This window comes from Knufia obscura, assembly GCF_036327395.1.
Source record: "Knufia obscura strain CCFEE 5817 isolate CBS 148926 chromosome Unknown scaffold_2, whole genome shotgun sequence".
NCBI lineage: Eukaryota > Fungi > Ascomycota > Eurotiomycetes > Chaetothyriales > Trichomeriaceae > Knufia > Knufia obscura.
In genome coordinates this window covers 1,183,959-1,209,142 of record NW_027042688.1, presented here as the reverse complement: position 1 = coordinate 1,209,142, position 25,184 = coordinate 1,183,959, and the positions used below count along the sequence as shown (strand labels likewise).

The following is a 25,184-nucleotide window of genomic DNA, read 5'->3' as shown; positions in this document are numbered from 1 at the left end:
TATGCGACGTGCACTGCAAACCAAAGCAAAGCTACTCCTGCTTGACCCAACCCCTAACTAACTCCAGCACCACCTCCCACCATGGCCGACCCATCAACCTTCCCAACCTACCCCGACCTCCGCGGCAAAGTCGCCCTAATAACCGGCATCGGCCAAGTCGGCCTCCCAACCAGCACAACCTGGGGCAACGGCGCCGCCACAGCGCGCCTCCTCTCGCACAACGGCGTTAAGATCTTCGGCTGCGATCTGAACCTCACTGCCGCAGAACGCACAAAGACTCGACTCACCGAAGAAAACGCCAACGCCGAATGTGAGGTGCTGTCCTGTGACGTCACGAAGAAGGAACAGGTCCAGGCTGTTGTTGATGCGTGCGTGGAGAAATGGGGACGGATCGATATATTGGTTAATAATGTTGGTATGACAGCCCCGGGTGACCCTGGCAACATGGACGAGGAATTGTGGGACCGACAGATCGAGTTGAATCTGAAGAGTGTTTATCTGTGTTGTCGGGCTGTTCTTCCTATTATGGAGAAGCAGGGCGGCGGAGCGGTCATTAACAACGCGAGTATTACTGCGCTCCGATACATCGGGAAGCCGCAGATCGCGTACGCGAGTGCGAAGGCCGCGGTGTTGCAGTATACAAGGGCGGCGGGTGTGATGTATGCGGGGAGGAATGTTAGGGTTAATGCTGTTGTGCCGGGGTTGATATATAGTCCGCTGGTTGAGAATTTGTTGAATAGTGAGGAGGAGGCGGATAGGGAGGTTGGACGGAAGATCACGAGGCATAATGTGCCGATGGGGAGGATGGGGGAGCCGGAGGATGTGGCGGGGGCGGTGGTGTTTTTGGCGAGTAGTAGTGCGAAGTATGTTGTTGGGCATGCGTTGGTTGTTGATGGGGGGATTACGCTTGCGACGGGGACGGGGGGTTAGGGGGTGAAGAGGTGGGCTGGGGTGTCTTGTGCTCATGGCTTTGGTGGCATGAGATGTTCGTATGAATTGTTGCGAGATGTGGTGGGCAGTTGTGACGCCATTTCGAGGGCTAACCTGGACTCGGGCATAGGGAGTGTGATCATTGTGACGACAGCTATGTGGTTGTCGAGTGTGTTGAGATAGAAAGCTCAACTCCATAGCTTACGTCCATTGTTGGGTTGAGATCGTACACGTTCGAGTGATCGAGGTGATCAGCATGGAATTGACCACTAGCTGCATAAGTGGTGTCTGTGATAGACGCAGAGATCGTCGCTGACGGACGCCATCAGTGCGCACGTCGACATCATTGCCAGATCGTGTCGATCGGCATCGAGTAACTAATGTTCGTCATTTCGCTGCTTGGGAAATGTTTCGCGGTTGTGCAGATTGGTCTGCAAAAGCCAATGAGGCAGAGCGCTGAGAATGGTTACCATATACAGAAATGATTCACTGTTAGATGTGGTTGTGCGCGAGCTCTGCAATGCAACAGCCTCGCGATTTTATGGGGGCTTACGTGTAAGTCGACCTATAAGGCAGCACTTGTTGTTTTGCTTCTCGAGAGGCCGAAGCGACATAGCTGATACCATAAGGGGGAACGCGCAAGGACAATACAAAGGTCTAGACCTTCAGACTGGTCTCGTGACACATACTACAGGGGACCAACGTAATATTCAAAAAGATGTGGTAAAATGTGGGTCAATCTTACCTGACAATTTCAGCTAGAAACAGGATCGTACCTAGAGCATCGTGGCATTCCAGGGGACAGTTTAGGGTAGTGATGCCTCGCTCTTGGCTGCTTTAGCCCGAGATCCTAGGCTCTACCACCTAGCACATTGGAGCGTCATGACAAGCATAGTACGTCCCACTTTTTTCCACCACTTTTTGAATATTACGTTAGGACCCTGTATATGCCTTGAGCATTATTTCTCTCGACCATGCCTTGCCTGCAGCACTTTGGCACGTAGCTTTGCTCAACCCTACGAGCTGGCTCTGACGCAACATACTCCGTGTCTGCGGCGAATCAGGTATGGACAGTCTGAACGTACAGTCACCGAGGTTAAGTTTTCGCGACGCGTGCTTAACCCAACAAAATCAGCGCTTTTTCATGCACTCTACATACTTTTCCATAGGGACAGTGGTACGTTCTCTTTGTATTAGAAGAAGGGCAAACCGATAAAGAACCTTTTATTAGGCAAAACTTTCTTACGATAATTATTCATCAGAGCGTGGTCAGGCGATAGAATTTAGTAGTCCGATATTCGTGCTTAATTAGTGCTTCTAAGCATAATCTGCTAGGTGCTTTCCCTATATTGCTCTACCAATCGACTTTATCCTAAGTAAGTTGCGTGGAAAGAGCGTATACGGATAGAGGAAGATGATGTTCATCACTAAAATACATTCAGAAATGCACTTTATCGCCTAGGTCCAGAAGTTACAGCCTTCTGAAGAATACTGATTTTGGTGAGGAAAGCATCGATCGCGAAAACTTAACCTCGGTGACTGTACTGTACCAGCCTGCCAGCATACAGCTCTGAGGTGTTCGAGCATGACATCGAGGACGAGTAACAGCCGTGCAGCAGATCCGGGACCTTGGCGAGCAGGAGAAAAGCCTTTGAGAATGCCTGAGAAGGCAGAGAAGGAAGGCGCAAGCGCAGGTGCGTTTTTGTTTTGCACATGCAGGGCAAGGAAGCTGCATCTGATCGAGACTGGACCTCTCGGCTCCTTCGATTCGGGAAAAGTTCGATGCTGTATGCAAATCTAGCCTACATGTGGGAAAGCCTATAATCTAACATCCCGCGTCCGGTCGGCCAACTTGTGTTCAAAGCTCTTCGAACAGTGGTGAGAACGATACCCAAGTCATCTCAGCAAGAACGTCGCCGTCGTTCTTACATTCCAAGACCCATCGGATTTGCGACTTGTGGAACATATGACCATAACGACATGTAACAACAATACTAATCTCGTGTTTCCTCCGCGGCCGGTAAGATTGGCACTTCAACGATTTATGTGTTGAGCCCAACCACAGTATGCCATAAGCTCTTGTGGTTTGGTTCAACGGTCTGTTTGACTTTGCACGGATGAGGACCGCTCGGAACTTACCTACCCAGCCTCATATGGGGACCGGATGTGCAGAAACATGCTCGGTCTTCCTCGAAAAGTCCTACACCAGTGAGTCTCTGGTAGAATAACACGGCGCATGCACTTCATCAAGAACGCCGCCACGAGGTCAGCCTGGTCAGCTCAAGATGTTTACAAGGCGATAGAACTGCGGTTGAGGCACGTCTTTCGTAGCACAGACCTTACGCCATACCACAAGTCTGCTTCGGTCTACCGAACCCGAAGCACGATCATTGAGGATGTCCCCAACTGAGTCCCTACCCGATGACTGTTCGATGCACAGTACAGTACGGGTGATCCATTGTGGCCAACTGTTCGCCTCAGTCGCCTGCTGCACTGCGTTGTCCTCGGTATATCCAATTACGCTGATTGGAGGCGCATCGAGGGAAGGCACAGAACTTTCCGGCACCTGGATTACTTGTATGCGGCGAGGGTCGTTCTGATATTCATTCGTCGATGCTCTGGACCAGGCCCACCATCATTTTCTACTCATCCACGGCCTACATGTACAGACGGGGTGGGCCTCATCATTAGCCCCTGCTGTGGTTCGCGCTTAGCTGCATCTGGATACGGCTCAGAAGTTCAACCCTAGCTAGCTTGGCTAGCAGCACCGAAGGGCTGGGCCTTGGCTAGCGAACCTCAGCTCCAAGATCTTGCTCGGAACGGGGTCGATGACAGCTTACCTACGCAATAGGTATGGTCATTGGCAATCCACCTGCTCCGCAGGACGACACTAACGACTCGACAGCACCACACTAACAGATAAAGTAAGATTTCTCGACCTTGTCGCGTGGTCTTGGACCTGTGCCCGCCTGCTTTGATGAGGCCGTTTGGGCTTGAGGATCTCACGCATAGTTTGCCCACTCCCAGATTGAGCCAGTAGCTTGTGAGAGCGCAGGTTTCGTGCTTGACATAAGAAGTGGTCCGACCCCAGCGCAATGGCAAGACTTCTCACTCTTTCGCTTCTCTTCACACCACGTACCGATTTCTGCCCGCAATGGCTAACTACAAGGAAGAAAAATACGAGAATGGCTCTGAGAACTACGCTGAGCCTCACAATGGCGACGTCGCTGAAGGGCTCGTTGCTGACAATGCCGACAACCTGCAGCGTCGGCTCGGCAACAGACAGATCCAACTTATCGCAATAGGGGGTTCCATCGGTACGGCATTGTTCGTTTCTATCGGAGGAGGTCTCGCACGAGGTGGCCCTGGCAGCTTGTTCATCGCCTACACCATCTACTCCTGCTTCCTTGGTTTGATCAACAACTGTATGGCAGAGATGGCTGTACTACAACCAGTCTCTGGCGGTTTCGTCCGTATGGCAGGGTACTGGGTCGACGATGCCTTCGGTTTCATGGCTGGGTGGAATTTCTTCCTCTACGAAGCTCTCCTGATTCCATTCGAGATAACGGCCCTCAATTTGGTTCTATCCTTCTGGCGCGACGACATCCCAGTAGCAGCAGTATGCGCGGCATGCATCGTACTCTATGCGTGAGAATCCCAAAGCGACTCTTTGACCCAGAGCGACCCCTCAATCCTGGACGTTGTACTAAACCCTGATCTAGTGCACTGAATATTCTTGCCGTCAAGGCTTATGGTGAGGCCGAGTTCTGGCTCTCGGGCGGTAAGGTCATCTTGATCTTCATGCTCTTCCTGTAAGTAACGAAAATGATATAACCCGCGTTACGCGTTTCTAACGACTTTCAGGTTCACCTTCGTGACCATGGTCGGTGGCAATCCCCAAGGCGACGCATACGGCTTCCGCTACTGGAGCAATCCTGGCGCCTTTGCAGAATTTCGAACCACGGGTGCTCTCGGCCGTTTCGAGGGTTTCCTCGCAGCACTCTGGAGTGCCTCCTTCACCGTCGTTGGCCCCGAGTACATCGCAATGGTCGCAGCCGAAGCAAAACGCCCACGTGTCTACATCAAGAACGCATTCAAGACCGTGTACTGGCGGTTCGGTATCTTTTTCATCCTGGGCTCCCTATGCGTCGGCATCGTTGTGCCTTACAGCGACCCAGTTCTCGTCGGTATCATCGCAGGAACTGAGGAGGGCGGTGGTACCGCCGCCGCCTCCCCATACGTCATCGCCATGCGCAACCTCGGAGTCAGTGTGTTCCCTCACATCGTCAACGCCCTCCTAGTGACCAGCATCTTCTCCGCCGGCAACACATACACCTACTGCGCCACCCGCACGCTCTACGGCCTCGCACTCGAAGGCCGCGCCCCTCGAGTCCTCCGGAAATGCACCAAGAACGGCGTCCCCATCTTCTGCTTCGCCGTCGTGATCTGCTTCCCCTTCCTCTCCTTCCTCCAGGTCTCCAGTAACAGCGCCATCGTCCTAACCTGGCTCGTCAACCTCATCACCGCAGGCGGCGTAATCGACTACATCGTCATGGGCGTGACATACATCTGCTTCTACCGAGCCTGCAAAGCCCAAGGAATCGACCGCAACTCCTTCCCCTACACGGGATGGTTCCAGCCCTGGAGCGCCTACATCGGTACCGCCTGGATGACCATCGTCGTTTTCTGCTACGGCTACTCCGCCTTCAAGCCCTGGTCCGTCGACTCCTTCTTCTCGTACTACACTATGGTCCTCCTTGCGCCACTCACCTTTACCTTCTGGAAGGTCTTCAAGAAGACGAGGTTCGTTAGACCACGTGAGGCAGATTTGGTCTGGGAGCGACCAATTGTCGATGCGTACGAGTCCTCTTTCTTGACACCTCCAGTTGGTTTCTGGACCGAGATGCTGCAAATTGTCGGCATTGGCCGGAAGCACAAGGATCGACGAACCTCGACATCATCGTTCTAGACCCGCTCAAAGCAGACTACTCTACAGAGCTCCTATGCAACTTACTGGAATGAAAGCCTGCCAGAAGCAACATACTTTCCGCAGCCCAATGCACATTCGAGGCAACGCCGTCCAAAGCGACCATGCGCTGGATACCTATAACGACTGACCTGGACTTGGACCTGACGGTAAAATGATCATTGGTATGCGAAGAATATTGAAGGAGACGAGATGATACCCCTGCAGAATAAATCTGCCAACGAAGAATAATGTTATTAACAACATTGGAATAATTCAAAATCCTTTCATTACCCCCAAGAACCTGACATAACTTAGTCAAGTCGCCGATCCAACGCACTACACTCTCAGCCATGACGATCTTGCTCCTCGAAGCTCTGCCAAAGCAACATTTGTCGTCACTACAATTCCGCCATCGAGCGACGAGTCGGCCCCCCACAACTTCAAAAGTTGAGTCCATATAACCCTCAGCACCACCACGAAAGCGACCGGGCGGATACGTATTTGCCACAGCGACCATCATATCCGTGATATTCGTCCGAAACATACCCACAGCGACAACTCAACTTAAGGACATCCAAGCGGCGTTGAAACGGTTGATTTTCACGAGCAGCATCAACCGGAAGATCCGTACTGAAGCACAGCAAATAGATGATCAATCTATCATCCACGAGCGCCACAACCAACGATCAGTATCAGAGTGGCCTCGCAGTGCCAACACACCGCGACTCTAACCAGCACGATGGCGACTTGCCTGGCTCATCACCAACCTCTTCATCTTCATCGACACGCGTCGATTAACACGGCTTGTCCCTCCCACTACATGGACATCCCGACAGTATGAGCAGAACACATTCCTACTCCCAGCGCTCGAGGTTCGTTGGACAGGAAATACGCTTAACCCCACCACCAATTTCCTATCGCATCTCGTGCTCACGACCATCAGCATCATCTCACCATGGCCGTGGCTTATGCTTTTCACCCACTAAATCCTGGCTCAACTTCGTGGTTGCACTATCAAATTCGATGTGTAGCCCGTTCCCGGCGCTTACTGCCTTCGTGGTCTTTTTTGGTATCTTATGCTAAGATACAATTGCGGGGCTTCGATCGACCCACGACCAACATCACACACAAGCACACGTTGACTGTACCATCAAGCGAAGAAATTAAAATCAAGCGTAACATTTTTAAAATTCATATCTTTTGTGCTTTGAGGCCTTGACTCTATCTTCATACATGCCATGCCCATTCTCGCGCCTTCTTGGCCGCCCATCTACAACATCAACCATTGACACATCAAGCACGCAAACTGAACTCCAAACTCCTGAATCCGCAACAACGTCCCAGCCTACAACGCCCATTTCCAATCAGAAACTCCTCATCACCAAACCACATGCCATTGAGTATACACTATGCTCTACTTGAGATTAAGAGCAAACGTGATCAGAGAAGAAGAGGAAGCCTCATCAGTGCCAGCTCAGCAGCCTTCAAAAAGGCTGACCTGAGATGACGCCAACGGCGCTTATCCTCTTTGACCATGGTTTTTGTCTCGCGCTCTGCACCCATCGCATATTCCCTGTATGTTTCCTTTCCTCTTCCTCTGCTCATCTCCCATGTATAATGCCTTCTCTTCTGCGATCCTTGTACCCTACTTAATGCCCTCGACCGCGACGCACATTACCGTGTCGCTGTCCGCCTACTCTTCGCGTTGGAACGATCGGTGTATTATTCGGCGTAGCGTATTTCGATGCTGCCAGGCCGTTGCCGCGAGTTGGAGGTGTGGCGATGGCTTTCGTAGAGGAGGATGATGATCCGACGGCACTAGCTGCGACCATACGCTCTTCCGTCGTTGATGGTCTGCTTTCTTGCTTTGGTTTGTGGGCGGCCGCAGCAGGAGTGGGTGGAGGAAGTGTGGTGCTGGTCTCGATTGGCGCGGAGTTGGTCATGTCGTTGGCTTTTGCGGTGGTCGTGGGGCCGTTCATTGCCGCTACGAGTCGCTCGTCCATTGATGGTTGTGATGGCTCTGCTGCTTCGGCTTCTGGGGCAGTGGGTGTTATGTTCTCTTTTTCGTTGCTCTCCTCAGAGATTATGGAGGGCTCGACGCTGTGTGGTTTGCTCGGAGGCTCTACTTGAGCAGGAGGTGGCGAGGTCTCTTGCTCTTTCTCGGCTTCGTCCTCGGATGCTGGAGGTAGACTCGCACCAAATGTGAAGGAGGGGGCTTCATCGCTTGTTGTAGGTGGTGGTATTGAGGCCAGTCGAGCGAAGACATTGGTGGGATCGGCGGTAGGCGCATCTGCCGGAGGAGAGGCCGTCTTTCCAGCTTGGTGTTTCTGAGGCGTACCCATGGTGAAGTTGAACTCACGACCCTGTGCTCTCAAACTGCCTGCTTTTTCCCGACCGAATTGTTGGGGTCGTGAAGTGACAGGCTGAAACGCTGGTACTGCAGGTTTCTGAGACTGCATGAAACTCATGAAGGAGGCTTCAATTGCTGCCCCCTTGTTCTCTCCCGTGTCTTCTTGCTGAGTTGGAGTCGTTGTGGGAGATGCGATGTCGCACCCAAACCCAAAGCCAAAGCCGGTCTCGTTGCTGCCCTCGTCACCGAACCGGATCGGTGGTGGAGCCGATTGTGATGGGCGCTCGACGAGTTGTGGTGAGGTGCTCACTGACTGCCCCTCCGGTGCTGTTAAGGCCGACGGTACTATCGGACGGTTCTCTTTGTTGGATTCATCGTCCGTAATGTCTTCTGCCTTAGTCTCGTCCTTGGAATATGTTGGACCTGTGATGTCGGCAATACTATCTTTGACGTCCCCATCGGTGATTGAGGGAGATTTGTCCTTCGTGATGTCGAATGCATCGGAGCCCATGTCGCTGTCGTAATCTGGAAGTTCTGGAAGTTCTGGAGTCGTTGCTGGGGTATCGATACATGCTTTGTCCTCTGGCAAGGATGATGAACCAACGTCGGGTGTGAGTGTTTGAGCTGGTCGTGGTGATGAGGCCATGGCCATACCAACATCCCCCCATACAGCTTGCTCTGTGGTCGCATCTGTAGCAACGAGTGCTTTCGCATCTTCGTCCATATCTTGCGCTGAGCCTTTGTCTTGACTCTCAGGCTCTTCTGGTATGTTCACGTTTGGCTCTTCGGACTCTGACCCTTCAGCAACAGCGTCCGACGGCATTGGGAAGCCAAGTAACCAAGTCACGAAGATGTCGCCGTCGTTGCTTCCAGTGCGGCCATCTGCTTCTTGAGCATCATCGCCCCTACCGTCGATTGGGCCTCTATCGCTGTGCTCAGACCCGGCTTCGTCTTCCTGATCTAGCGTTTCATCCTTCCGCGCTTCATCATCAGGCGGTCCGTCATTAGACTCTCCATCTTCGGAGTCTTCGTTGGAATCTTCCTCTGGCTCGCCGTCCCGGTCTCCATCATCAGCGCTACCCTCATCGTCATCTTCGCTTTCCCCTTCGTCGTCTTCGCTATCTCCTTCATCCTCCTCGTCATCTTTCTTCTCCCCTTCGTTATCCTCCACCTCTTCGTCATCCTCTGGTCCCTTATCGTTCGTTCCGTCATCTGCGCTTGAAGGATTACCAAGAGCAGCAATCATATCATCCATGGCAGAGTTCCTCTTTGCTTGATTCGGAACATCTGCAGGTGGCGAAGCCGGCGATTCAGTGTCAGAATCATTGTCGTCGCCTTCTGCGCTTGAAGGACTATCTAGAGCACCGATCATAGCAGCCATGGTAGAGTTCGGCTTTGCTTGTTTTGGGAGATCTGCATGTGGCGAAGCTGGTGAGTCACTGTCAGAACCACCGTCCTCGCTCTCATCGTCGCTCTCATCATCACTCTCGTCATCGCTCTCGTCCTTGTCAGCACTGTTCTTGGATGGCAAGAATCGAGCGAATGGGTTGTCAACCGGTGCGTTCGTCGGTGCATCCAATACAGAATCCTGCGCAGGTCGTTTGGCAGCCGCACCAGTTATGCTTGACTTCTGCTTCTGCCTGTCTCTCGCATTGATGACTGACGGGGTGTGGGACTCCGCGAGATCTGGCAGTGTACCCGACCAATTGTAAGCTACCTTCTTGGCAGACTTTCTCGACACACCACTTGGCTTGCTGCCTGTCGTACCCATTTTGCCTTCTGCTTGAGGCTGTCTCTTGGTCTTGGGCCGTCGACCACCAATAGACATAGCGTTCTGCTTAGTCGTCTCTTCTGAATCTTCTGAAGGTGATCCTGGCTGCGCTTGCAGCGGTTGAACTTCTGTTTGGTCCTTTTGGTCAGCATCAGCGGCTGGTGGAGACGACTTGTCGGAGGTTAGATCTGATCTGGATATCTGGCTGTCCTCTGGTTGAGCCGCTGCCTCTTCTGGAGACGACTCAGCCTTTGATCCAACGTGAGGAGACGGACCATCCTCCATGGGCGAAGTTGTAGTAGAGGCTTGACCAGTAGTCTCCGCGATTTGTCCTGATGGTGTTTGTGTCTCATTGTCGACCATCGCCGCGAATGCTCTGGAATCGTCTTTTTGCTCGTCAACTGCGACGCGTCGCGCGGATGCCGCAGTGTCTGTGCTAGGACCCATCGCCACTGCATCTTCCTGCGATCCTTGTGATGGTTGGAGCACAGGCGAGTGCTCTTCTTCAACGCTCAAATCCAATTCCTGTACAGGTGCGAACCTCTCCATGTCCCCGTGCTCAAAAGCACGAACTTCGCTTTGAGATCCGTCCCATGTGTCGGTAAAGTCTTCGAGATATGCATCTGTAGTGTCTGCTACCTTGTCCCATGTATCAGCAAAGTCCTCGAGATATGCATTCGTGGTCTCTTGTGCCTCGACACCCGTATCAGGAGAGTCTGCAAGGTATGCCGTCAAGAACTCTTGCGCAGATACGGGTTCTTGCTCTGCTGAGGTGTCCTCCTCGGGTGAGAGAATCTCGGTGTAGTCTTCGTCGGTGAGCACATTGCGTTGGCTGTACTTTTTCTGATACTTCAGCTTCTCCTTAGACGCATGATCCAGATGATATTTCAGCTTATTAGCCTCATCTTGAGACATTCTGAGCGCAAGGTCTCTTTCATCTAAGATCTGACCTAACACTGTGGGCACTTCCTCAGCCGCAGCCCGCTCACATTCAGCCTGTCTCGTTCGAACCTCACTTCGATCAAGAGCACCAGCCTGGTTCAGAAGCACAAGGTTCAAGAGAACGAAGTTGTAGTAATGACGTTGAATTGCAGCGCTCTGAGTGCTGACTTCCTCACGTGCTGCTTTCAAAACCCCTCGAGTTTTGGTCAGATTGGCCTGAGTCTTGTACAGGAGTTTTGACATCTTTCGCATGTTATTCTGAGCGGTTTTCTTGGCTGTCAATTCAGTATCAAGTCTTGCTTGTACGTCACCCAAATTTCTGTCAAGCGAGCTCTTTTCTTTTTCGAGGGCCACGTTCTTCTGGTTGGCAGCAGAAAGCTCAGCAATCAGCGCCTGATTTTGTCGTTCAAGACCGCTGTTCTTCTCGTTGGCTTCGACAACCTCTCTGAGCATGCTCGAAATTTGTGTAGACAGAACCTGACAACTATGGAAGAACAGAGCGAAAAGACCCAATGTTATGGCGATGAACGAGTATGCGTCTTTGAGTTGCGATTGTGAGTCGACAAGAGCGTGTCCCTGCAGTTGCGTGGCGATCTTCTCCTTGCGCCGCTGATATGTCTGGTATGTCCATCCACAAGTAGTGATGAGAAGCAGAGCAGCCTGAAGGATCACCACTGAGACTGTGCCAGTAGCGCCAAGAGTCTCCAGCCAGGCCATAACACCAACGACCAGAGTATTGAGAAATTTCTCTGATATTGGAGTCGGAGGCGGCGGTGCAGGAGTCCAGACAATGAGTTCCCCCGTCTTTTTGACCACCTTCTCTTGTACAGTTGGTGCTACACCGTCGACGAACGCAGAGTTGGTGTCTTGAGATTGCAGGAAGTCTTCATAATCGTAACCATAGCTGTATTCACCGGTCGACGTGTTCGTGCCATTGTATTGATCGAAGAATGGAGCTTGAGGATTCTCGGGCTTGTAGGTAGGAATATCATCTGCTGAAGTACCGAAGATGGTGGGGAACTATTTGAGGATGTCGCTGAATTGATAGTTGTTGGACTGATAGGTTACCAAACCTTTGGCTTGAATAGTGTTGGCTTCCAGGTACCTTGCGACAACCGCGACCACGAAGGTCACGACCTCCGCAGCAGATAGCCAAACCATCTCCAACTACAGCTTTATGGTTCTGGCCGAGATTCGGCAGATAGAAAGTTTCGTGATTTCGAGAGAAGTAGGTCTTGTGCAAGGAGCGCAATTGTTTGGAATGATTGAAAATCGTCGCAAATGGAATCGTAGTACCAGAATTCCTCTGTGTACAAAGGATGGATGGATAGAAGATTTCTTCGCAACTTGGTAAGAGAAGAATAAGTTGAATAACAGACTTGGTTGCGCTTCTTATCAACGATTTGAAGTTCTGTGCCCCGCAAAGAAAAAGTGCAGGTGTTAGCAAACGCAACTGTGACCGCGTCGTCAGTAGATCGATAAAGCACGTGGAAGGAGGCTGGCATATCACTGCCATGTCCGAAGGAGGCAGAGGCAAAGACCTGCAAATGACAAAGTGGGTCCCTCGAGGCTCGCGAGTGCAAAAAGTGAAAGGGGGAACGTAGCTTTGTCAAGTGAAAAAGGGGAAACTTCCAAGACCGCCATACAGTACCTCGAACCGACCGCGATGTAGCATAGTGATGGTCTTTGTTACAAACACAATGAATTCGAGCATATTGAAAGTGAACACCGTACGAGGCGGAGTAGTGGTGCCACCACTCGGCCAAGTATCTGCTTTTATGCCCGTTCGAGGTACAGCACCATGTACCTGGGATGTTCCGTGGTCAACGAGAGCCGGTCATGCCAGGCTCGACCATTTCGCCCCATCAAGACTATCCATGACGGTGCTAGTCCCCGGTTGCTGTCAAAGAACCAGTATGCGCCTGTCCTGGTGTGCTCATTGACAAGCAGTCAGCGGTGAGTTGATATGGTTTGAGGCATTGCTTGGATTGTTTCATTATAGCACACCCATTCAATGACGAAGAATGCAGATATAATCAGATAGCCATCTTCGCAGATATCGAACGGATCTATGGCGTTACAAAAGGCATGGCCTAGTCTACCCACGTCCAAGGAGACTCATGGTCTTGAACAGTTCGCCAGCTGTACCAAGATCTGAGGTCTTGGTCCTAGGGTTGTCTTCCGACACCGAGACTTTGCAAGGCAATTGTTGGCGTGCTTGTGCGTGTCGTGCAGTAGCTTGTAGTGCGCCTCCTGCTCCCCAAAATTCTAGTTCGGCATAATAGGCTTTCATCACGACGGCAGAGCAACATCACACCTGTTGCCTGCTTCCTCACGATCCTGCGTGCTGCTGGCTGACGAATCCCAAGGCGCAATCTTCAAGGGGAACGAGGTTGACCCTGTAGAGACCACACTGTGCCAGATCCGCATGTGCTCGGTGGTTTGGTGCGCATAGTGAAAGCTGTCGGTTGTCTGGTGCTCAGCGATACGTCGGTGTAGCAGGTTGCTTAACAGTGGCAAGGTCCCATAAGATAGCTTTCTCAGAAGTTCCACTGTGATTTAGATATTCGCCGCCCATATCTAGTGAGAGGCCGGTGATCACTTTAGGCTTTGCATCGCTTTGGACAAGGTCGATGGACAATATGCCTGCCTGTTGAAAAAACTGGCGGGCACTAGCGAATATATAGAAGCAAGACCTCGAGATAGCCTTGAGCGTGTTCTGAATAACACTGGTAGTAACAGCAGACGGGGAGGATTCGTTGAGTTTTCCGCTAAGCATCCAAGCTGGTACTTTTCTCCAGGCGACAAGGCGAGAGTCGATCAGCATATCGTAGGGTCGAACGACGACACGGCGCTTGAGGAAGGGAATCCGACGTGTTGCAGTGACCTCGAGGAAGACACGGTCCATTTTCTTGATGAGCTTGACGGTTTGAATCTGACCGTGTACTCGATTGATGGAATATGCTCCGGCACTAGACAGGAAGACGCCAACTACGATGTATGTGATGCCCACAAATTTGGGAATGCCTCTACGCTGGAGTTCGTCCATATCGACTGTTTTGGCAAGCATGTTCCAGTAGATGCCACCAAAGCACACCGCACCGAGAGTATAACATTGTATGCGAAACATTCTCAGGCGACCACCAGCTTTGTAGAGGAGCCTAGTACCCGAGTTGTACAGCTGCTCGGCCATCTCAATCTGCCGAAGCTTGCGCGTGTCGTTCAAGTTGGCATGTGTAGGCCGGGGTTTGTAGTAGCCACCTGCTGGAGCTGGAGTGCTTCTTGGTACACTGCTGCTTCCGGCAGGAGCAGGCTTTCTTGTTGCATAGTGTCGAATGATCGGGCTTAAGGACAATCGGGTGCGAACTGCTTGAACGTAGCAGGGCCGGAGGAAGGAGGAGATCATCGTGGATATCGGTAGGGAGGAAGTACTGGCGTGCAGGCAGCAGAGACAAACACCAGGCACCCCAAGGCCAGCTATCTTGTACACTGCAATGCCATCTGATTGTTCCAGAAATATTCTTGGACGCGGACGAGGAGGGAAGTCGCGACGCACTCAGGATCAGCCAATCGGAGAGCGTTATAAGTCCTGCCATGAGCCCCATCTATCTATTTGGCAATGGGTCAGATCCGGGCAGCGATTTGTTGAGCTCCGCAAGCTGTCCTACAGTATATCGCAAACACTTTCAATTGCATTTCCAGCTACCTTCTCCTGCATCATCTCGGTCGTTCGTCACTTGCGACTCAATACAATTGTCCGGGCTCTTCCGCCTGCAAAGGCCCGCTTACATTTCCAGCAGCCGGGATGGCTACTCGACTGCCAGTACGAATACTAGCCCGCCATGCTCGATCACAATGCGCAAGAAGACAGTTCTCCTCGAGTAGCCGGTCGCTGGAAGCACAGAACTTCACCATGCCTGCCATGTCACCGACCATGACTGAGGGCAACATTGCAAGCTGGAAGGTCAAGGAGGGAGATTCGTTCTCGTCAGGAGACGTGCTGCTGGAAATAGAGACAGACAAGGCCTCAATGGACGTGGAAGCCCAAGACGATGGAATCATGGCAAAGATCTTTCAAGGTGATGGGAGCAAGGCAGTCCAGGTCGGCACAAGGATCGCCGTAATAGCTGAATCCGGCGACGATATTTCCTCCCTACAGATACCCGAAGACACTTCTGTCCCTGTTTCCTCCCCAGCGGATAACATGAAGAAAGCGACCGAAGAGCAACAGACACCCTTTGCTGCTCCCAAAGGAACTCCAGAGAACAAAAGACCAGATCGCGATCGTCCAAAAACCTCTCCAGATGGTCCAGGCCAGAATCCCAAGTATCCTCTCTATCCTGCTGTTCAAGCCTTGGTCCTGGCCAAGGGTATACCCGAGAAAGATGCTCTGAACATACCGGCTACCGGTCCAGGTGGGCGTCTGCTCAAAGGTGACGTGTTAGCCTATCTGGGAAACATCGAGGCAGACTACAGCAAAAGCCAATCAGCTCGCATCGAACAGCTGGGTCATCTAGATCTGTCCAACATAAAGGTCGCTCCAAAGGCAGATGCAGCCGCCCCAACAGGATCGACCACTGGCCCGGCCGTTGTTCCTGATGAAAGTGCGGTCAAGGAGCAGCCGAAGATCACGTCTGTGTCAATCACTGTATCGCTTGCCGAAGTTCTCAGAGTCCAGAAACGTGTACAAGAGACTCTAGGCACTACCATGCCTCTATCAGCCTTCCTTGCTCGAGCGGTCGACCAGGCTAACGACGATCTACCTTTACCCAAGGGCGTGAAGCCGAGCTCGAACGACCTGTTCAACGCAGTGCTTGGACTAAATCGTGTGGCTACGACGTCGAGAGGGACCTATCTTCCGCAGATTACAGCTCTGCCCTCTGCTTCAGCAAGTCCGGCTATGCCCAAGTCGGCGAACACGAGACCTATCAAGAAGCCCGTGGACATCATTGACATCCTGTCCGGAAAGGCGAAGCCTGCACGATCGGTTGCTGGTCGAGCAACGTTGGCTGGCTCAGGTCCATCGGCTGCGGTAGGAAGTGCGGGTGCAATCAACATCTTCAGCTTGAACGTGCCGGTAGGCGAGGAGAAGAGGGCAAGGACGTTCTTAGAGAGGATGAAGACTGTTCTGCAAGTCGAGCCTGGTCGGTTAGTACTTTAATAGCGTGATCGAAAAGAGCAAAGCTGCTTGAGCGAGCAAGGTGCTGGAATGGGTGTACTATTATGCTTTACTTGCTGGCTGAGGTCTTGTGTCTGGCTTGTACAGCTGGTTACGTCCGCCTTCTTCGATTCATTCTTAGTAGCCAATCTACACTACTTCGTACTGTGCCTGCTCATTTATGAAACGCACGAGACCTCTGCTTGTTACAGTTTAGGCTAGTTCAGGGACCAGCATTTGAACGTCACTACCCCACAAAAGTATTGCATGGTGCTGTAGCGGGCAGTAAACACATTTCAAAGTCCTGGGTGCTGTAGCGTTCACCGTACTTTGCAAGCAACCACGCACATTATTCCTCCCTTGCATTTTGTTTTTCCATAAAAGTCTCCTGGTCAATCATCTGAGTTCTGCATTAGCATATCTGGAGTCAAAAGCCATCCATCATGGCAGGAATGCAAGCAAAGGTCAAGTCCGTCTTGTCAGGCGACACGGTAGTCTTGGTAAATCAAAGAGGACAAGAGCGAACTTTGTCTCTGGCCTACATCTCTGCTCCGAGGCTGAAACGAGAAGGTGATGAGGTATGAACATTCCAGCAAAGTGTGTACACTAGCTGACAATTTATAGCCATTCGCATTTCAATCTCGAGAATATCTTCGACAGCTACTGCTTGGAAAGAATGTAAACTTCCTTGTGCTGTATGCAATTCCGACCACGAAACGAGAATATGGCAGAATCACTGTTGTGCCCGGCGGCCCCTCGTTACCAGAAGAAATCGTCTCCGAAGGTTGGGCTAAGGTCCGGGAAGATGCTGGCAGAAAAGAAGAGGACGAGGCTGCACTGGCATATCTTGACAAGCTGAGAGGGTCAGAGGGCGATGCAAAAACTGCTGGCAAAGGACTGTGGGGCAAAGGTGGTCAAATCGAATCCATAAACGATCTGCCTGATCCAAACGGCCTTGTGTCCCAGTACAAGGGCAAGAAAATCAACACTATCGTCGAACGAGTCCTCACTGGTGACCGGCTAATAGCGAGACTCATGCTTTCTGACACGAAGCATGTGCAGACTATGGTCGTTTTAGCTGGTGTGAGAGCCCCTGCCACGAAAAGAACAACTCCGGAAGGCAAGGACGTCCCAGCTGAACCCTTCGGCACGGAGGCACATCAATTCGTTGAGGCGAGGCTACATCAGCGGTTGGTCACCACGCAGCTGATAGGCGTCACTCCTCAGAAGCAGCTCATTGGTATCGTGGTGCATCCCAATGGCAATATTTCCAAGTTCCTTCTCGAAGCTGGTCTAGCAAGAGCAAACGACCAGCATGTTACATTACTGGGCAATGAGATGTCGCAACTAAGACAAGCCGAAAAGGCAGCTCAGAATGCGAAGAAAGGAGTTTTCGAAGGCTCGAAGGCGCAGGCAGCAGCCGGTCCACTCGATGCAGACTACACAGTATCTCGAGTCCTGAACGCAGAGACTATCTTCTTACGGCCACGGTCTGGTGAGGAAAGAAAAGTAACTCTATCCAGTATACGGCAGCCGAAACCCTCAGACCCCAAGCAATCTCCATTTGGTGCGGACGCGAAAGAGTTTCTGAGAAAGAAGGTGATAGGCAAACACGTCAAGGTTACAATAGATGGCAAGAAGCCGCCGTCTGAGGGCTTTGAAGAGCGCGAAGTTGCCACCGTCTCGATAAACGACAAGAACGTCGCTTTGACGCTAGTGGAAGCTGGCTATGCTTCTGTGATACGGCACCGAAGGGACGACCCTGATCGAAGCCCTGACTACGATTCCCTACTTCTAGCAGAAGAGGCGGCCCAGAAAGACCAGAAGGGGATGTGGTCAGGCAAACCGTCTGCCGCGAAGCAATACCAGGACTATTCGGAGAACTTACAGAAAGCAAAGATGGAGGCTTCGGTGCTCCAGCGACAGAAGAAAGTCCCTGCAGTCGTCGACTTCGTACGAGCTGGATCGAGATTCGTCGTTCTGGTACCGCGCGACAATGCGAAGCTCACCTTCGTGCTCTCCGGTATCCGAACGCCGAAGCCTGCTCGACAACAAGGAGACAAAGCCGAGCCATTTGGTCAGGAAGCATACGACTTCGCAAACAGAAGATGTATGCAGAGAGACGTAGAGATCGATGTCGAAGGAACCGACAACGTCGGGGGGTTTATTGGCTCGATGTACGTTGGCCGCGAGAGCTTCGCAAGAACACTAGTCGAAGAAGGTCTAGCCACGGTCCACCAGTACTCGGCCGAAAAGTCAGGCAATGCAAACGAGCTCAATGCAGCAGAGCAGAGAGCCAAAGAAGGCAGGAAAGGCCTTTGGAAGGACTGGGACCCTAGCCAGGACATTGCTGAGGACGAGGCCGGACCAGCAGCTACCAACGGCACGAATGGTGCAGCACCAGCCGCAGAGCGTCGGAAAGGAGATTATCGGGACATTATCGTGACCCACATCAACGAAGACGGCAAACTCATGCTCCAAACAATAGGCACAAACACAACTGGCGCCTTAGAAGAACTAATGAAGTCCTTCAGCTCCTTCCACCTCAACAAATCAAACGCCACACCTATCACCGAACCACCTAAAGTCGGCGACATCGTCTCAGCCCAGTTCACAGATGACAAACAGTGGTACCGAGCACGAGTACGGCGGGTGGACCGAGACAACAAGAAAGCAGAACTCACATACATCGACTACGGCAACGGCGAGACCCTTCCCTGGTCTTCCATGCGTCCTCTAACGCAGCCACAATTTTCAACGCAGAAGCTGAAAGGTCAAGCAGTACCCGCCTCGCTGAGTTTCATCCAACTCCCATCACCACAATACCTCCCCGACACAATCCGGTACCTCTTCGAACTCACAGAGGGCCGTCAACTCGTCGCAATCGTGGATCAAATCGAGCAAGATGGAACACTAAACATTACACTTAGTGAGCCTGGCGCCCCAGTCGGCGAAACGATCAACGCTGAGCTTGTACGTGAGGGCTTAGCACATGTCCCCATCAAGCTAAAGGCATGGGAGAGGAGTTCACCTGATACGTTGGCTAGTCTGAAGAAGATCCAGGAAGAAGCGAATAGTGAGCATCGTGGGATGTGGGAGTATGGCGATTCGCTTGCGTTGGATGAGTAAGGACACGACAGGCAGGGGCACACACGCCACATGTATGTTCAGGATCGGGCATATTGGTAGTCGAGTCATGTCCAATGGATGAACTGGTCCTGCCTCTAGTACTGCATTTTGCATGCAGTATCAATATCAATATCGTTATTAAGCCTCTCTTTGCACAACCACCACTTAAGCGACTGAAGACTGATCATGCCTGTTTCCTTTCGTGGTATGCGTATCTATGATGACAGCGCTACACTATCTCAATGCTATGTCGACATGTCCGAGTTGACCATGAGTCGCATGCGAGTTCCGAGCACGATCGTGAATGGCAATGTCTTCGGCGTTGTGACTCCTGCGAAGCTGGCATCGATTTCGACGATATGGAGGTTGCACTGACCGTTGTGATCAATATGAGAAGCACGATACGATTCGTGGGCAAAACTCGTACGTGACGTTGAGTCCAGACGGATTTGTTACTGTTTCGGTCCAATTCCTTGTGAGGCAAGCGTGGAGAGGAGCTCGTATGCATTGATTGCGTTACTCCTTTACCGCTCAGCTGGGGTAGATCCGTCGCCTCACCGTGTACCGTCAGATTTGCTGAGCTGAGATTCTGCGCTTCTGTGAGATCATCCTTGCTTTTTGTGGCTTGCGACTTGTCGGTTCGGTGCACGCTTAAGGAGTCTTCCTTGTATGCTGGTGAGGAGTGACTGGCTAGAGCGTGAATAGAGGAATGGTGAAGCAGGCCACCACTTATGACACTAGGTAGATGCAGAAAGTCATTGTTAGTACAAGGGAAACAATCTCGGAAGTAGGGATCACTATGGTAACACTGAGCATGATGTGAAAGAGTAGCATTGCAGAATTCATTCTACCTCGACATTTTGATCAAAGCGCAGTAGCACCTATTTAGAGCCACCGATATCCCTGCTACCACCCGCTGCTTTCCCATTATCATTCATCGTTCTGACACTCGTACATAGAAAGCAATCGTAACTCCTCCCTTTCTCGTCCGAAAACACGAAATTGGTTATCATTCTTTGCAGACCTTTTCCAACGATAAGAATATTCCTCAATGTGAGAAGCTCTTGCATTTGATTTTGTTCCAAGAATCTAGCGCCCTTATCTCCTTTGTACTCCTTTCCGTGACATATCAATCACAGTGGTGAGCCACTGTGATGGCCATATTCAGCACCAATTTTCGCTCCATGAACTGGAAGAAGTTTTATGTCGGCAGATGTGTCATATCCAGTCCCCTAAGCACGCTGATGTTGTTGCATCTGCGGCATCCCACCATATTGACCGGCAATTTGTTGCTGCTGCTGGATTTGTTGGTAGTATTGTTGCTGTTGCTCGGGTGTCATATAGCCGCCGGCAGGAGGTGCTCGCTGCATGTTATGCTGAGGTTGTGGCATTTGTGGGACATCATCTGGTGATTGAGCGTCGACACCGTCATCTACACCGTTCTCGCCGCCAGCTGGCTCTGGTGCATTCAGACAGGCTTGAATCAGGTTCTTGCCTTCGGCTTTTGTGACGAGTGGTTGGAGCTTGGGTGTAGTGAATGTATAGACTAGACCTGTCTCGGAGACGACCAGGAGAAGGACTTGTGTGCCAGTGAGGACAGAGAGCTCGTAAGCCTTCTTCATGATACCGGCCTTGCGCTTGGAGAACGTGATATGTCGTCTCGATTTGTCTTGGATGAATTTGATTTCGATCTTGCGTCTTTCACGACCACCTTTCTCATCGTCATCGTCGTCATCATCACCGGCCATGGAGGTACGTTGGCGTTTGGTCCCTCGGGCGTCGACACCGTTGCCTTGAAGGTCATCACCTGGCGAGGGCTGGTCGAGGCCAACGGTTGGATCGGGCATGTCAGCCATGTTGGGTTTGTCTACTGAAAGTGGTTAGCATGTGCACGACAAATCGGGTAAGTAGTTGCCTCGAACAGGCAGGTAGGTAGTGATGACATACCTTATTGCAAGCTTTGTTGACAAGTTATTGCGTCTATAGAACATTGGGTTAGCCTTTTGCTTTGCAAGGTATGTATGGTGCAACCAAGATTGTGTTGAAGAGGCAATGGTCGAATTGCATGACAGGGCAGGAGCGCGTTGACATACTTGAAACGCGAGTATCGACGGCCAAAGAATGGCTATCAAATCGAGTTGTCAGTGGATGATAGGATTGGGTGGGTATCGAGCTGGATGAGGAAACGCTCGTAGAACAAGAATCGATGGAAATGGTTAGAGAAATTCTTTGACAGGAAAGATGTGTTTTGAATGGAATCGTGGCAGTTGCACTCGGACCCATCGCAACACGTGACAGAAGTCGCGCTCTGCCAGTGCGGTGCCTTCCAGGCGCAAGCTTGGCGTCACCCAGTGTTTGTTGAGCTCACAAATAGTTCAGTCCATCACACTGGATGCACCGATAAGGTTGTCGATGCGCGACGGCGATGTTCGATGCGATCGTGAATGCTCTTTGCACACAATTTGACACAAAGACATAAAGTCTCAACGTCTTGTTCGAATGGAGTAACCCCGAGACTCGATCTGGCAAAAACTCCACGCGCTTCGATTGATCGGGAAAGGACAACAAAAGAACGAATTGTTGCTCGACTTACTCTTGGTAGGCGCAAATCCAGCGATGTAGCCGAATGCGAAGCAAGGATGTAGAATGCTGGGCCGAGAATGCTGTGTGAAAGACGAGAATGGATGGCCTCTCACAATTTGGGATGTCGTGAACCAGAAACACACTGAAGGCTGGCCCAAGACACGAGAGGACGAGTGGCAGGGCGAGAGCGAAACGAGTATGGAGGAAGACGAAAAGAGCAGAAGAGCGACCTGCTTGGGAGCCATACCCTTTAAGGAGCATCTGGCAAGCTAAACCAAGTGAGGGGCTGTCCTGCACGGAGGCTCCAGAAGCTTGCCAGATGGGCCTCTCAAGTCCACCAGCGCCAGTAGAATTACGGTTATCGATTGGTCGATTGAACGACGAAGGCAAGCTTTGCAGGGGTATCGCTGCCGCGCTAGCAACACCGCCTGTCCCCCGACAATCTTACATGTTCGCTCACTACGCGTTCTTTTCACCAGCAACAGTTGCTACTCAAGCGCAACACTTTACTGACTTGCTTCCGATATAGTAGAAGAGCTGTCCGTTGCCAGACTCGCATGGTGAGGGTAAGCTCGAGCTGATTAGTATAGCGGTGACCAATGCATCATGGCTCATGTCTTTCATCGCGCTTGCGCGTGAAAGAATTGGACTAGAGCCCGTTAGTGCTGTCGCATGCCAGGTTTGCTGGCCCTGCTGAATCATCTTCCCCACAGACCGTTTTTGATTTGTTCTTTGGCAAAGTTCCTTTTCGCGTGTCCTTCAGCTTTCGTCCACCATGCTATTTCTGGATATCAGATTCGTCCTCCTGAACGTCAAAACTTCGATCTTTTGTTTTGCTGTCGGATATCAACCTGCTCCAAAGTTGCGACATTGTCTTGTATGCTTCTGCAGGACGTCAAGTCATACAAGGCGGAGACTGTTAAAGGTTACCCAGCGCCATCGCGACTTGCAACACTCGACCAACAAATGTAGTCGACGTTCTTTGGTGTGCGGCGCGTGCTAGAGCACGCTTTTGGCTCCTTAGTCATAGCAGGCTAACGATGTGATGGTATCTGGTCTCATCAGCTGCAACCCTGTGAATGCTTACGAGGTCAGCGTCGGAAGCATGATTTGATCGCTTTGTTTTCAAGTGAGCATTATACTAGTCTACGTGATGCCTTGAGCCTCTGCATGAGCAACAAGGAAGCTGCCGCTTCTCTGGCTCTTGCTAAGTCCGCCTTGGCTTATGGCCGGAAGCTTCGACTCAAGCCTTGCGAAGCCAGGCTCCTGCCAATTCTTTGAGCCTCGTCTCGTATTCGTCGTATTTCCCACCTGAAATCTGTTACTTCCAGTTTTGTGCGTGCACTGCGTAGGCATCAACAAATCCGATAGCCAGCGTTGACCTTGACGTTGCTAGTTGAGAGATGAATCTTCTGATCGCAAATGCCCCCAAAACACCAAAGACGATCACATACTAAATCTAAGAGAGGCTGCAGTCAGTGCAAAGTTCGGCGCATCAAGGTCAGTACGAGATACGGTGCTCATGAGCATGTGCTCCTGACTCCAAGTACCCTCCTGACATGAGTACCAGTGCAATGAGACTGGACCACAATGCAACAACTGCGAACGACGCCAGATAACGTGTGATTTCCAACTTTCTCCGGCTGAACGACGTGAATCCGAACGCACAAATTCGATCTCAGCCAGCGATAGCGCTTCACGCACACCTCCTGTGCCAGCGCCCACCGAAAATGGAAATACAGTCATCCACATCAGCGAATTTAACCCCTTTGATGCCCCAGACCTGCTTTCGATTAAGAAGACCACCGACCTCGATATTGGCGACCTCCAGCTGTTGCATCACTATACGACCGTCCTAGCCTATGACCTGGCGAACCATAACAGCGGCGATGCATTGATGCTATGGCAGAAAGCCGCCGTCGAGCTCGGCTTCAAGCACGACTTTCTTCTCCGCGGTCTACTTGCAATGTCCGCCCTTCATCAATCCTACCTGCATCCTCAACGCAAAACAGAATTCGACCTCCGCGCCAGCACACACCAGAGTATCGCAATCCACTCCTTTCAGGAAACACTTGGCAACGTCAATGAGACAAATTGTCATGCTCTCTTCGCATTTAGTTGTGTGATTATTGTGCTCTCCTTCGCTAGTGCAGCAAAAGAGAAAGCATCCGATTTCCAAGCAGACGTTATACATTGGCTTTATCTCCTTCGAGGTGGCAATGAGGTGCTCAAGCTGTACCGTGAACGCCTTCGATCGTCTTTCCTCAAACCGCTGCTAGACGAATTGCACTATGCAGAGAATCATACTTCGCACAACATCGAAGACGTCGAGCACATTACAGATCTCTTCCCACTCTGCAGCCCGACCAACCTCGGTGACAAGGAAAAGTCGCAAGCATGTGCACTAGCCATTCACGCTCTGCTATCTACGTTTGTGCAAGCTTCGATACTCAGAAAACGTGGTGAAGGGACAGTCCTCGCGAGTTTTGTCTGGAGCGTCAACCTCCCGCCTAAATTTCTCGAGATGCTGAGCGAAAAGCAGCCCGAGGCACTGGTCATCCTGGCGCATTACTGCGTATTGATCTATTGGGGTGAGATTCAAGATACCTGGTTCTTGGTTGGTTGGGCGAGGTACATGCTTGACACTATCAAGGAGTTGACTCCTGTTGAGTGGCATGATCACCTCGCGTGGCCAGATGGAATCATTAAATGAGTGGAAGCAGTCACTGTGTCTTGGGTGCATGAATTGGTCTAAGCTAGGGGGTGCGTTCTAGGCCTACGTTCATATCTCGTATTGAGCACTGACCTCTATCTCAGAGTCACTTATGCGGAATGTTGGGACATAAAAAGCTACAAGATAAAAGGCAGCGCGTATATACAGATATATACTGACCACTCTTCGAAGCTACCGTCGCTTGTTCCAGGTCTCGTATTGTCAGAGCCACGATGTTGTTTGGCGTCTGGGCCTTCCCATTGCTGATTACGCGCATTGCAGCGCAGCGAACTATAACAACCTGCGCGAGTTATCTGTACACGGTCACCTTTACTGAATACACGACTGTATATGCGGCCGAAACCTTCAACACGACTTTGACAACAGGCTTGTCCACAAGCAGTGGTGTTTCGACTAAGAATACGAACACAGAGGATGGTCTCCTGACTGGATGATCGACAACATCTAATACCAACACGGATGACGGCATTCTTTCGAGTCGGAGCACAAGCAGCTTGTCATCGTCAGAAGTATCGAGCTCGACTATCTCAGAACCTGTTAATCACCGGCAATAAGCTCCAGTATCTCCAACGAAATTGCCTCGAGCTCAGTCACGTCGACCAGCCCTTCCACAACCTC

The 25,184-nt window shown here is 51.4% G+C and overlaps 8 protein-coding genes across 8 annotated transcripts; 5 read left to right on the top strand and 3 right to left on the bottom strand.

The window, feature by feature from the left end:
- Positions 1-81: 81 nt before the first annotated feature.
- Positions 82-930, top strand: PMZ80_002297 (uncharacterized protein; the record flags this gene model as incomplete). Its single annotated transcript, XM_064870730.1, has 1 exon — positions 82-930. One exon carries the CDS (start codon positions 82-84, stop codon positions 928-930), a length of 849 nt encoding a protein of 282 aa, XP_064733183.1.
- Positions 931-4,084: 3,154 nt separating this feature from the next.
- Positions 4,085-5,899, top strand: PMZ80_002296 (uncharacterized protein; the record flags this gene model as incomplete). The annotated part of the gene is made up of 3 exons (XM_064870729.1): positions 4,085-4,578; positions 4,653-4,742; positions 4,795-5,899. 3 exons carry the CDS (start codon positions 4,085-4,087, stop codon positions 5,897-5,899), a joined length of 1,689 nt encoding a protein of 562 aa, XP_064733182.1.
- A 1,649-nt stretch (positions 5,900-7,548) lies between these two features.
- Positions 7,549-12,123, bottom strand: PMZ80_002295 (uncharacterized protein; the record flags this gene model as incomplete). The annotated part of the gene is made up of 2 exons (XM_064870728.1): positions 7,549-11,982; positions 12,031-12,123. The coding sequence occupies 2 exons, from the start codon at positions 12,121-12,123 to the stop codon at positions 7,549-7,551; spliced, it is 4,527 nt and encodes a 1,508-aa protein (XP_064733181.1).
- Positions 12,124-13,441: 1,318 nt separating this feature from the next.
- Positions 13,442-14,368, bottom strand: PMZ80_002294 (uncharacterized protein; the record flags this gene model as incomplete). The annotated part of the gene is made up of 1 exon (XM_064870727.1): positions 13,442-14,368. The coding sequence occupies one exon, from the start codon at positions 14,366-14,368 to the stop codon at positions 13,442-13,444; it is 927 nt and encodes a 308-aa protein (XP_064733180.1).
- Positions 14,369-14,875: 507 nt separating this feature from the next.
- Positions 14,876-16,123, top strand: PDX1 (pyridoxine biosynthesis protein; the record flags this gene model as incomplete). Its single annotated transcript, XM_064870726.1, has 1 exon — positions 14,876-16,123. One exon carries the CDS (start codon positions 14,876-14,878, stop codon positions 16,121-16,123), a length of 1,248 nt encoding a protein of 415 aa, XP_064733179.1.
- A 440-nt stretch (positions 16,124-16,563) lies between these two features.
- PMZ80_002292 (uncharacterized protein) lies at positions 16,564-19,249 on the top strand (the record flags this gene model as incomplete). The annotated part of the gene is made up of 2 exons (XM_064870725.1): positions 16,564-16,698; positions 16,745-19,249. The coding sequence occupies 2 exons, from the start codon at positions 16,564-16,566 to the stop codon at positions 19,247-19,249; spliced, it is 2,640 nt and encodes an 879-aa protein (XP_064733178.1).
- Positions 19,250-20,481: 1,232 nt separating this feature from the next.
- Positions 20,482-21,105, bottom strand: MCM1 (transcription factor of the MADS box; the record flags this gene model as incomplete). The annotated part of the gene is made up of 1 exon (XM_064870724.1): positions 20,482-21,105. The coding sequence occupies one exon, from the start codon at positions 21,103-21,105 to the stop codon at positions 20,482-20,484; it is 624 nt and encodes a 207-aa protein (XP_064733177.1).
- A 2,149-nt stretch (positions 21,106-23,254) lies between these two features.
- On the top strand, positions 23,255-24,545 carry PMZ80_002290 (uncharacterized protein; the record flags this gene model as incomplete). The annotated part of the gene is made up of 2 exons (XM_064870723.1): positions 23,255-23,332; positions 23,403-24,545. The coding sequence occupies 2 exons, from the start codon at positions 23,255-23,257 to the stop codon at positions 24,543-24,545; spliced, it is 1,221 nt and encodes a 406-aa protein (XP_064733176.1).
- Positions 24,546-25,184: the final 639 nt, after the last annotated feature.